Here is a 12,627-nt window from a genome sequence, read left to right on the forward strand (position 1 = left end):
CCTCCTGCTGTTTGGAGGAGTTGTTTCATGCATGCACTAATTAATGCGGTACCGCCCTAGCAACATTCACCACATTTAATGTTTACATACACATAAATTAGGGGCATGTAAAGATAGCCAAGTATGTTGTTTTAAAAACATCTGGCCAGAATCCTTCAAAATGCCAAAAACATAATTAACACTTACCTGAGCACTTAAAACTTCACCCCTGAAACAATGGTTTTCAAACACTTTTCAGAAATTGCTTCAATGGCCTATAATTGGAATATTTAACTGTGAAACTTAATACAGTGTGGCATGTCCCTCTGGAAACATTGCCACCATGACCAAGTAGGTGGCATAGCTCAGAGACAACACAGATTAAGTTTTCAAGTGACAAACAAACCATCTTTATTTAACCAAAACCAACCAACAGCACCCAAAGATGAATGTCATGACAAGATCAGGCATTTTTTTTTGGGGGGGGGGGGGTGCAACAGAAGTGACAACACATCTTTAACAAATATTTCCTGCTAAAAATATACATACACCCATTTAGATTATTAACTCACATGTGTTAATGTTCCAAAATGTCTTAACTTGCCAAGAACTCCAAACTTCCTGTTTGTGATCATGATGGTAAGCTACAGCAGGTAGCGTCTCTGTGGCACATAAAATCAAAGAGGAATCTGAGAAGGATAATTGTAAATTTACACCAGCCAAGAACGTCTCTTGGCCATTTCTAAACACCTGTAGATGCCAAGATCATCAGTTCTAACAAAATGGTTGTTAAAGGTGATGCATTTAACAAGACAAACACTGTACCCACTGTTAAGCATGGTGGTCGGGCTGTTTTGCTGCCAGTGAAACTGTCAGGACAATAATGCCAAACGAAAAAAGTAGTTGCATGATGATTTTATTGAAATCAAAAGTAAAGTTTTAATAATTAAGTGTAGATTATTAGGATTACAACATTTAATTACTGGTATAATATAATCAGATTCATTTATAAATTTAAATATTGGTTTTAAGATAGTTCCACCCCAGTATTCATAATTAGTACAAAATAATTTCAAAAATGAATTAACATCATGATGAAATAAATATAAATAATTCACAAATATTAGTAGTCATTGTTGATTATTAACCCAGAAAAGATTTAGGTAAATGGCTAATGCATCTGGAAAACTTAAGTTAAATTACAATGTAATGTTTTTCATACTTTCAAACAGAGATACATTAATATTAATGAAAATGAATGTGTTTACAGCATCCAGTATGAGTAATCACAACTGGAACTGGTGCTGTGTGTGTATGTGTGTGTGTGTATGTGTGTGTGTTTGTGTGTGATGGTTATCGTTGCAAGTGCAGTGTGATGGTCATCAGTCCTACACACACAGAGATGAACCACAGTCCTGAACCACGATGAACACCTGATCCTGAAACACACACACACACACACACACACACACACACATTTGCATCATGTCAGTTGAATGGACTGCAGTCATTACAGTAGTGATACAGAGATGGTGTGTGCTGTAGTAAAGTGCTGAAGTTAAGCAGTGTTATGGTTCTGATAGGAGGAATATAATAACTGTTCCAGTAATAATGATGAGCAGAGAGAACAGTGTGGATCCTGTAATCTCAGTCATCAGCTTCTTAGATGGACTCTTTAGATGGACAGGGTCTTACCCTTTGATGTGGTGGCGACTGTTTGGCTGGTCTGTGTGGATGTGATGCCAGTGACGGCTGCAGAGGTGGTGGGGTCGTCTTTGCCCCAGATTAGTCCGAGGTTCAGGGTCGCCAATTCAGACTTGTACTGCTGATCCACCCAGGACCTAACCTCTGTGGAGTTCTCAAACAGCTTCAGATCAGGCAGATTCACCCCCAGTAGATCACGCACTGTGCTCACATTCAGAGCCTGAAACACACAGAGAACACACAGGCATTAATTCACTATGTCACAACTAACAAACTTACTTATGAGGATTGAAAATGGTTAGCTTTATGGGTGTTTGGTAGTTTAATAGATATTGAGTGCATAAAGGTGGAAAAAGTATTTAAATAAAATTTTGGATGTGCTAACTGGATGCGGTTTCTGGGTGTCTCCATAATGTCTCTGCAGCATTTGATAGAGTAAACCACAAGATCTTCCTGTTCACCCTTACCAATCAGGGAATCACCAGCTCTTCATGGCAGGGTTCACATCATACCTGAAGAGTAGCTTTTTGAGTGAACTTGGTGGGATTCCATTTACATCTGCTTTATGTAAACTCTCCAGTGGTGTCCCACAAGACACTGTGCCTGGTCCTCTTCTGATTACACTTACCTCATACTTTCGTTCCTACTCATATCTCAGCATGTTTCAGTGACATCTCATCATGGATGAGAGCCAATCACCTGAAACCCATCCCCAGCAAGACTGAGACTGGTGAAAACCAGAGGTGGAGATGGTGAAAACCTTCAAATTCCTAGGCGTTTACATTAGTGAATTTCTCCACTGCGGGACTAATAAAGGACTATCTTATCTTAGTGACAATCTCACCTGGTCACACAACACGCACCACATCGTCTGGGAGTCCCAGCAGTGGTTGTATTTTCTGGGAAAGCTGAGGAAATTTGGCATGTCAGCCAAAATTCTCAGCAACTTCTACAGGAGTACGATCGGGAGCGTTCTCACCAGCTCCATCATGGTCTGGTACAGAAACGGCACCGCTCAAGACAGGAATGCTCTCTAGTGTGTGTGATCAACACTGCACAGTCCATTTCCGCAGCAGCCTTCCCCTCACTGCAGGATAACTACAGGGCCAGGGTCATCAAGTGGGTCCACAGCATTATCAGGGACTGAACACACCCTCAACACAGCCTCTTCACAGTTCTACCACCGGGCCTACGCTACAGGAGTGTGAGGTCCAGGACAGCCAGACTGACAAACTGTTTTTATCCACAAGCTGTCGGGCTCATAAACACCCCCCCCCCATTCCACTCTGAACTGGCTGAACTCTGACATGCAACTATTAATAAAATATACTGTCTACATATATCACTGCTACTGTTGTACAAATTCTGTTTACTTTTGTACTTGCACAATGCACATGCATTTTACACATGCACATGCAACTCTACTCGCACAAGTCGCATATGCAAACATATATATATATATATATATATATATATATATATATATATATATATATATATATATATATATATATATATATAATATTTTTATAATATATTATATATTTTTATAATATATTTATAACTTTATATTGATATGTATACGATTTAAGAATTTAAGGTAAGAATTAATATAAGAACTTAATTGTACAGAGTAACTGCTTGTTTCTGTTGTGCACATGTTGTGCAAACTCTTATAACCTCCCTGAAACTACAGGTTGTCATCACAATCATACCATCTTGATAATTCTTTGGTCACTCCAGCTGCAGAAGCACAAAGCTTTTTAACATTTGTGATTTATGTTGTAAAACTGATTCAGTCAGTCAGGGTTTTTTTTTTTTTTTCTTTTCTATGGCTTGCAAAACTTACTAAGTACACTTCTCTACTGTATTGTCTTCAATTGGGTCCTGTTGCTGCCCATCAGATTAAAAACCATGACTCTGGCCCTGGTCAAATCCTGATCCATACCAAGAGCCTTTCAAGCTTCAAGTATGGCTCTGCTTGACCCGCCATCCTTCAAGACGTATGGAAGACCTAGACCTTTCTCTGTCCTGGAGCCGAGGTGGTGGAACCAACTTCGCCTGAATGTTGGTACAGTTGAGTCGCTGACTGATCCTGTCTGTCAAGAGCTCTTAATTCAAAACTAATGTTGTACTTGTAATTTACTTGTGCACTTAATGTCTTTCTTGACATTCATATTATTCTTAGAAATCAGACATAGTGTTTGACTGTAGCTATTGGACATTATGCTTTGTATGTAAGTATTAGTAGCTACTGACTTTTTATAGAATCTTCCTCTTGGTGGTCACAGCGAAAGCTTACCCAGGCTAAAGAACAACCTTCAGACATTTGGGTTAGTTGCAATGCATTTGGACAATCAGAGAACATCAACCCCAGTGAGGTAAAAACTGAGTCAATTTCTTGGTTCTAGCCAAGAAGGATTATCTACGGTTATACCAAAGTGAACCACCAAATGATCTGAAGGTGTGTCTGTCACTCAAAAAGCATTTGATAGTGACTCCTTTATGTACATTTCCAGATCTTAGGAGAAAATTCAATTCAGTTGTTGTCACTGTATCTCTAGTTCATACCGTGATCACATCAGGGTTCAGACTCATGAAGGTGGTGATGTCCATGCTGATGTTCTGAGTAGAAAGAGCTTGTATATCCTCTAAATGAGCTCCACCTAAACACAGAAGTACATATACACTCTATTTATGGCTGTAATGGAAAGTTTACATACAGTTTACATAAGAATTTTATTATTATGATAATATTGGACTGTTCTTTCTCTTATTGAGACAATAGAGTCTCTACAAATAGACTTTTTGTATCGTCACAGGACAGGGGGCGAGCCCAAGTACAGAGCTCTCAGTTTATGAAATTTGTTTGTTATTTATTTATTAATTGGACAATGAATATGTATAACAAATGAGGATTTAGGAAAGAAAAAGCACGAGGTAAGGTGGAGAAATCACCCCAAGAAGTAGCAGGGAAGAGGGTGGGAACAGCAAACATGGGATGACATTAGTACATTAGTACAAGTGATATCAAGCATAAAACCACTTTCACTTTGAAGGGGAAAGCACTCTTTCTAATAAAATGCTAGTGTAAACTAAAGTAAAGAGTGTCAACTGAGCTCCTTTTAGTTCTGCTCACACTTATCACTTATATTGGCTTTCAGTTTGGGTACCAACTTAACTTTTCTGCTAAAAACTTCAGATCTTTTCTCTCCCTCTCTTTGTGTCAGTTTTCCTTTCCTTTGATGTTTATTTGTTTGTCAATCACAATATCACTTTTCTTTTTTTACTTACCATACCAGTTAGCCCTCTACAAAGATGCAATGTTGGGTGGCTGTTTGGCCTGAGCTTTTTTGCAGAGCTCAGCAGGTGTGAGCAGTCAGCACTGAATAATGCTGGGGTTTCGGGGAAATGGAAGCTAGAAGCTGCTCAAGGCAATTCTCCTTGTATTGCGCCCAATCTCCCTACTGGTGGGTGGTGGTGCCAGCCTTACAGGTATTTTATGTTACTGTCACTGCATGTGGTGCAGAATGACAATTTGGAAAGTGCAATTTATGTTGACTTGTCATTGGGAGTGGTGTTGAGGTACTGACACTGAAGGTGGTATTGAATTATTATAACCAACAATTACTATCTTTGTCACTAACCAACTATCTTTGAAGGTTCTATGCAGAATATTTTCCAAAAGGTTTTCTATATGACGACTGATTTTACCAAGCAAAGTTAATAAAATTAATAAATAAATCTGTTTTTGCATTACCCAGGTAAGTGCAGATGAGTTGGTAGTATGTTGTGGAGTCGCTGCGTTTGCTGCTGAATGAGGATTTGGCGGTGTTGTACAGAGCTGATTTCTGATCGATGGAACATGAGGATATATTCAAAGGGTTTGCTTTCCTGCAAAAAGGAAAGAGAATTAAAACTTCAGACTGAGTGTTTATTAGACAAGCCTCAAACTCCATCTAGACGAAATACAAACATTAGCCATAGCATAATAATTGTGTAAACACATTGCAGTGTTTGTGGGTAAAGTTAGCTAATTAGCAAAATTTCTAGCAAAAGAGCTCACCTTGAAAAGATTTAGCCTCACTATGTGAGTGTGTTATTTGGATCTGTTTACTTACCGCAGGCTGTTCACAGTGATGGTCTTGAGGACACTGACATCCAAAGAACAGACGTAGGAGCCGACTACATTTAGTTCAGCAGTTCCCAGAGTGTTCCTCTCCACACTGAGATACTTCATGATCACTGCTTTACTCTACAACACACACACACACACACACACACATTATTCATTTCAACAAACTTATACAACAAACCAGCAGCTCTGAAAATATCGTTTCATATTGTTCTTAGACCTACCTAATGTTTTTTGTGTGAAGTAAAGCCTGGTGTAGTACTTGTAGTAATATTTTAACATTACATTTTAGCATTTGACATATTACCTGATCTGAGGTCCAGTCTCCATTATTTGGGTCCATCAAAAAGGACAGAGTGTCAATTTTGGTGATGTTCCAATTGTTGATGTCACTAACAGTTGCCATACGGGATGTGGAACCCAGTAGTTGCACCACACTGTCTGAAAGTCCTGATGAGTACAACTGAAAGACACATGTATGTCAATAATTTAAAAAACAAATGCTATTTCTCAAATACACAAACCCACACGCATACACTCACCAACCTCATTCACAATGTATTATTAGTGATGACAGTGCTCTGCTGTAATACTGACCTGTTTAAACTTGTTCAGAATGATGGTCTGGAAGCTGGTATCCACCACTTTATCAGTGATGGCTGCCACATTGTCCCTGAGGACAGCGATCTCCAGACAGGAATCAAACTCAGAAGAGTCATAGCCAAAGGGAAATGAGGGATCTGCAATTGTAGCCTCAGTGATGTTGCCTATTGTGCATGCTGTCAGACACAGAAACAGGACAGGAACTCACTTATAGAAGTGACAAAAAACATACACAGTTCCACTGATGTACTACACACTGGTTCTGACATTGGAGGCCAGGTGAAATGCTCCAGGTGGCCAATGAGAGATGACCTGAGTTGTCTATAAATAGAAATAATATGAGCCCATCACATAACACACTTTTTCCTCTATTTAAAGGAGACCCTGACTTAACCTCAAATCAGTCCCTACTCTGGTTTATCAAGCTAAAAAAAACATCTTCTAGACCTGTACAGGTAAATAATTAGGCCCTGAGTTTGTGAGACAGTCCTTGTGGGCAGAAAAAGTCAATTGCTCCAGCTGATCAATCACCAAACTGCACCCCTTGCTACACCATTAGCTTCCAGTTCCTATCAGTATGATAGTAACCTAAGTACATTTCTACCTTGTGCTTCATAGTTTTCAAGTTAAAACCAATCACATAATTGATGCTGATGGGCTATGTCATTTCCCTACTCACAAACAGGAGCCTAGCCTGGGTTATAGCAAAATGGGCACAGATGGATGTTTAATTATCAATATGTGGGCAAGAGGCTAAAACCTGACTACCCCAGCTCTTCTAGAGACAGAAAATGTATACAGGAAGTCAAACAAATATACTTGAAGTCAAACAAAAGGCATTCACTTTAAGGGCACATTCCTGTGCCCGCAAATGCTCCACAGGGAATCATGTTGACAAGGCCCCATTGGAGAGCCAGATTTTCTTATGAAGAACTACAATGACTCAAGAAACCTCTGATGCCTCTGTTAGTATCTAGTGCACTGAGACGAATATTCCCAACCCTGGATACTTTAAATGCAAAAGTGTCTGGTAGACTGCTGTATCTGGTTGACCAACATAGAACATTATTGGTTGACTCACTGTAGCTAATTAGAGCTGGATCAAAACCTCAGAAACATGGGCATGATGCCTATTGTTTAATCAGCCTGTCTGTGTTTATATTTATTATGTAGTTCACTGATATCTGTGTCAGTGAATATATTTTGTTTCAACATCACAACATCTTCTGATTAAACTCTCCAATGGTGTCTGTATGTCAGTGTGTTTGTGTTTATTTTGTAGTACCTGTTTTTGCACGTCCTCTGATTTTGAAATTGAAGTTGAATTCTGTAAAGAATTTCTTTTGTTTTGACATCGGGATCTTTTGATTTTTCAGGTCAGGAATGAAAGACTTCAAAAATGTTGTCTTTGTGGTCTTCAACAGAAATGCACACATAATGAATTAAATTAAACACTTATCTTACAATCTTACAATTCAAGAATAACTTTACGAAAACATAAGATCATCAAAGGACAAAGACTACACAAATTCATAATAAAAACAATAAATAAAATAATTTAATTTGCATACAGAAGTAAAATTGGCCCAGAAGTCCCGTTTCAGGTAGAGGGGAAAAAGGCCTATTTGTCCCAGAGTGTCCAGATTCCACACTGACTGATTACTGTGGAAAAACACAATGGCATTTTGTATTGCTGGAACTGATTATTTTGTTCTACAGCTATGTATCATAAGTACAACACACATAAAATAGAACATCGTTCTTACCCATACTGAGTTTTTCCAGAGAACAGCAGTGTCTGTACAGCGGTGATCTGAGAGTCAGAAAGGTCTCCACAGTTCTTCAGTTTCTCCAGGATGAGTGGGTCAGAGTTCTGGATGTAGGAGGAGTCCAGTGTGCAGATCATATTACCCAGAACCTCCACCTGATCCTTAGTCAGACTCGTACCAGATATACCCTACAAGAACACAATGTGAGACAGAGTGAGAGAGTGTGCTTGAGAAAATATACAGAAACCAGTAATAAAGTTTTAATAAAGTTTATTTAGTCAAGAGACCAAAAGACTATGTCTATTAGGTATGAGCAAGCAACCTACAACAATAAAAAGCAATTAAGACACTGCACAGTGTCTTAATGTCTTTACATTACGGGGCAGTGGTGGCTCAGCGGTTAGAGCGCCGGTAGAGGGTTGTGGGTTCGATTCCCGGGCTCGGCAAGCTGTTGGGCCCTTGAGCAAGGCCCTTTACCCTCTCTGCTCCCCGGGCGCTGGAGTTGGCTGCCCACCGCTCTGGGTGTGTGTGTGTACTCACTGCCCCTAACACACGTGTGTGTGAGTGTGTGTTCACTACCAGATGGGTTAAATGCGGAGGACCCATTTCACTGTACAGTGACAAATACGTGCACCTTTACCTTTATAATGTCGGATGCTTATAATATTGTTATTTGCCTGAATGGTATAGCTGTTGCTGCAGGACGAAGAGTTTTGACAAGAAATTTACCAGACAATCCGTTGCGCTCTTGAACAAGATGGACGGCCGTTTGAGGACGCTGGAAGGAATTGAGAAATCTGCTGCACCCAGAGCACTGAAATACAACCTGCAGTTCTCCTTTGGCACCTTATCATAACTAAAACACACAAATACACATAAATAAACAGGACAGAAGAGACAGAAAACATCAACCGGAGCTAGGATGGTAGTTGCCTGTTTTGAATGAAGTGTTTGTGTGTTTGTTTGATACACACCTGTAGTACAGAAGCATGTCTGAAGGTAATTCAGTGAAGTTCAGAGTTGAGTAATCTTTTACATAGTTGTACATGCAGGTCAACTGCAACACAGAATACATAATAAGAGCTGTTGGTGGGTTTGTTATATGCTCCAGTTAGCAGGGCCTATAGCCTCAAGCTGCAGGCTCCAAAATGAATAGTCAAATAGCTGCTCATTAGGAGATCACAAGTTTCATTACCAGCAGTACCAAAGGCATCCAGTGTCAGTGTCTATTAGATCCTTTTCAGAAAGAAGGAGAAAGCCTGATTGCTTTCGTTAACCTTTGCTATAACTGTCTGTAAACCTACCCACAGACTGCAGTTTAAGGGGTGGTTGGCACATAGTGCCTTTATCACTCACATTAGAACATCCAGATAAAGAAGACTGTAAAAAATATGTCTATACATTTGAGTGAATTCAGATTAACACAGAACACCAGCTGAGTTGAAGTACCTGAGACTCTTTCAGCAAGACCTTGTTTCTGCCTGTACGTGGTCTACAGGCGCTCACCAGCTGTTTGACCTTCTGCTGCGATAGAGTCTGAACAGAACTGCAGGTGAAACCCTGCAGTAGTGACTCAGACAGCCTGCAGGGGGAGACAAACATGCAAATTCAACATCTAAACACCCCTTTACATCTTAAAACCCCAAACATGCCCATTTACTATATAAGCAACTTTCCAGCACTAAAACAAACATGCAAGTACACTGTCATCTTATAGCTGACATGAGCACAGCAGTTACTGAGATTGAATAATATAGCCTTTCTGTTAATAGAGTATTTAGCAATGCCTGTGTGTTGAGGAGTCTAATGTCTTTGGGGAGGAAGCTTTTGAGGAGTCTGGCAGTAATGGCCCAGGTGAAGAGAGACTCTGATGATCTTCTAGGCCGTCCTTGTTATCTGATGTATGGTCAGAGACCTTGCAATTACCAAGACATTTAACTGTTCAGATTCCCTACCAGTTGCTTAGGAACGCTGAGGAATGGTGTTGAATGCTAAAATGCTGTCTTTATTGATATCATCACTCCTTTGAGCAGTTTAGTCAATACACAGACTATAGTGGGTTGCGTGATGGGGCAGATTTTTTTTTCTGATGTGCTCCTCATGACAGTGGTGGTCTAGAAGCATTTAGGGATGACCACACAGTTCACAGTTATTAAAGATGTCTGTGATAACAGCTGTTAGCTGGTCAGTACATGCTTTCAGCACTCAGCCAGGTATGCTGTCTAGTCCAGCAGCCTTCCATGGGTTGACTCTATGTAGAGTCCTTTGCATACAGGCTGTGGTCAGGCAGAGTACCTGTTGTTGGAAGGAGGGGTGGTCAACCCGGTCATCATGCTTTTCTGTGCTTCAAACCAAGTGTAGAAGTTGCTCAGCACATCAGGAAGGGAGGCATCACTATTACAAGCAGGTGGAGGTGTCTTGTAGTTTGTGATGACCTGGATGCCCTGCCAAATGCACTGCATGTTGGCTTTGCCTCTCTAATGGCTCTCCCTAGCCTGAAAGCTTTAACTTGGGTTCATTGTAGCACATACACCTATGCAGTCAAGCATGGCTTCTGGCTATGTTAGAGATTGTAATGTCCCAGTAAGTGTGCTCAAAACAGTCCCGGGGATAAGAGATCTAGGGATCTTCTATGGGCCACATTTTAACAGTTTGGTATTCCTTGGACATCTCTCAGGCCTGATTTGCTAATTGAGGTCTAAGACCTTATCAAATAAAACATTACCCTTTGCTCATGTGTGCCCAAACTTTTGCATAAGTCACACTGATGATTTAGATTTTCTTTTTTTTGGGTTAAGTTTAACTGTAATATTATGAAAGAGTAACTGTGCATTTGCTGAAAATATAGTGATTTATATTGCAGTTTGATTATTAAGGATTAGTGTAATTTACATGTGCTTTTTGCATTACACTTATATTGCTTGCATACACATGTTATGTGTAAGAGAGAGTGTGTGTTCAACTCACTCCTCTGTATTGTCACTGGCACTGGCTACTGGACCGAACAACACCACAGCCTGGTGAAAAAGCAAAGAAACAAAATGCATTTACAGATTTAATTAATTTGTTTAATTTTTACATGTGTGTGTGTGTGTGTGTTGTGTGTGTGTGTGTGTGTTCTGTTACCTGTTCTTGTCTCCAGTTCTTCTTGTTGATGAGTGAAACATTAACAGAGGTTGGAGATGACAGCAGTACAGGTGGGATATACGCTGCCAGCGCATCCGGAACGTTCTCCACCACTTTGGTCTGATCTACAGAGACCAGCTGGAAAAAAGATGGGGACATATCCAATTTAGCTGTGGAACAATCTTCCAATCAGTGTTCAGTACTCAGACCCAGTCTCCACAGTCTATACCTCTAGGTTGGGTTTACTGACATTAATATTACTGTCTAAACTTTGTTGTACCATCTTGTGTCACCCATCACCTCAAACTTCTCTCTGCCACCCTCCTGTCTGGGTTGATGCTAGTGTGTATACTATAACTGTATGTGTGTGTGTGTGTGTGTGTGTGTGTGTGATTACCTGCTGGACGTATGTCTCTTGTACAATCACTGGTGCTGTCAGAATGTTGTTGATGAATGCTGGATTCTGAGATACAGTCAGAAGCTCAGAGGGTGGGATGCTGGAGATGGTTTCTGAGGGAACTCCTCGGATAAGTGTACCCAGAGTCACCAGAGAAGAGGCACTGTTGATCTGTAAATTCAGATTCAATATTCAATATCAGCTTTAATTTAAGGCATTAGGTGAAGAGTTGGATTTAGAAACAAATAAAATAAAATACATTATGACACATCACAATTAGTTTCCCCTAACATCTCAACCAGTGGAAGCACCCACAATCACAAACCACTAATGTTTTATGTTAAGGGTTGCAAACACTGCAATAAATCCAAATGTACACTCACATTGAAGCCTGCACTAGTGATGCTCTGGATGATGGCATTGGTCTGACCCTGGTTCCAGCCTGTGATGATGCTGAGTGTGGTCACAGTGTTGTTAATGATACTGGGGGTAGCAGCAGTTAACTGGCCCTCAGTCAGTCCAATGCTCTGGTTTCCAAGTGTCTGGATGGTGGATGTGGATATTGTGGGGAGCTTTGCCACCAGAGTTGCTCTCACCTGAGAGAAGAGAAGGATTATAGGTAACTCCCTCTGTTACATCATTACAGAACAGAGAAGATACTGATCACTTCAGTTGGTGCGGAGATCCTCACCACAGCCGCGCTGACCGCGCTCGGCCTCGCCAGGAAACTGTGGAGAAACCGGCGCAGGGGCAGACGAGCGGCGCGCTCGTGCGTCTGAGGCGGCGCGGGGCTCGCATACCTCTACCGTCATTATTCATTACTCAGCAACAAAACTGAGGAACTACTTCTGCTCAACCAAACCAACAAGGACTTCTCTGCTGCTTCTGCGCTCTGCTTCACGGAGACCTGGCTG

General features: G+C 40.6%; 1 protein-coding gene across 1 annotated transcript in view; it reads right to left on the reverse strand.

Annotated features, from left to right (window-relative positions):
• Positions 1 to 1,332: 1,332 nt before the first annotated feature.
• The window catches only part of LOC140535619 (uncharacterized), a 35,771-nt gene continuing 24,476 nt past the window's right edge, over positions 1,333 to 12,627 (reverse strand). Inside the window, exons 24-40 of the mRNA XM_072657015.1 lie at positions 12,097 to 12,309; positions 11,714 to 11,884; positions 11,317 to 11,454; positions 11,158 to 11,207; positions 9,640 to 9,772; positions 9,165 to 9,247; positions 8,920 to 9,046; positions 8,188 to 8,378; positions 7,993 to 8,083; positions 7,707 to 7,836; positions 6,416 to 6,597; positions 6,126 to 6,281; positions 5,805 to 5,938; positions 5,444 to 5,577; positions 4,255 to 4,349; positions 1,675 to 1,903; positions 1,333 to 1,412 (exon numbers count right to left, since the gene is read on the reverse strand). Of these exons, the coding sequence (XP_072513116.1) occupies positions 1,333 to 1,412; positions 1,675 to 1,903; positions 4,255 to 4,349; positions 5,444 to 5,577; positions 5,805 to 5,938; positions 6,126 to 6,281; positions 6,416 to 6,597; positions 7,707 to 7,836; positions 7,993 to 8,083; positions 8,188 to 8,378; positions 8,920 to 9,046; positions 9,165 to 9,247; positions 9,640 to 9,772; positions 11,158 to 11,207; positions 11,317 to 11,454; positions 11,714 to 11,884; positions 12,097 to 12,309 (2,337 nt within the window). The remainder of the gene's footprint in view (positions 1,413 to 1,674; positions 1,904 to 4,254; positions 4,350 to 5,443; positions 5,578 to 5,804; positions 5,939 to 6,125; positions 6,282 to 6,415; positions 6,598 to 7,706; positions 7,837 to 7,992; positions 8,084 to 8,187; positions 8,379 to 8,919; positions 9,047 to 9,164; positions 9,248 to 9,639; positions 9,773 to 11,157; positions 11,208 to 11,316; positions 11,455 to 11,713; positions 11,885 to 12,096; positions 12,310 to 12,627) is intronic.

Source organism: Salminus brasiliensis, chromosome 15 (genome assembly GCF_030463535.1).
Source record: "Salminus brasiliensis chromosome 15, fSalBra1.hap2, whole genome shotgun sequence".
NCBI classification, from domain to species: domain Eukaryota; kingdom Metazoa; phylum Chordata; class Actinopteri; order Characiformes; family Bryconidae; genus Salminus; species Salminus brasiliensis.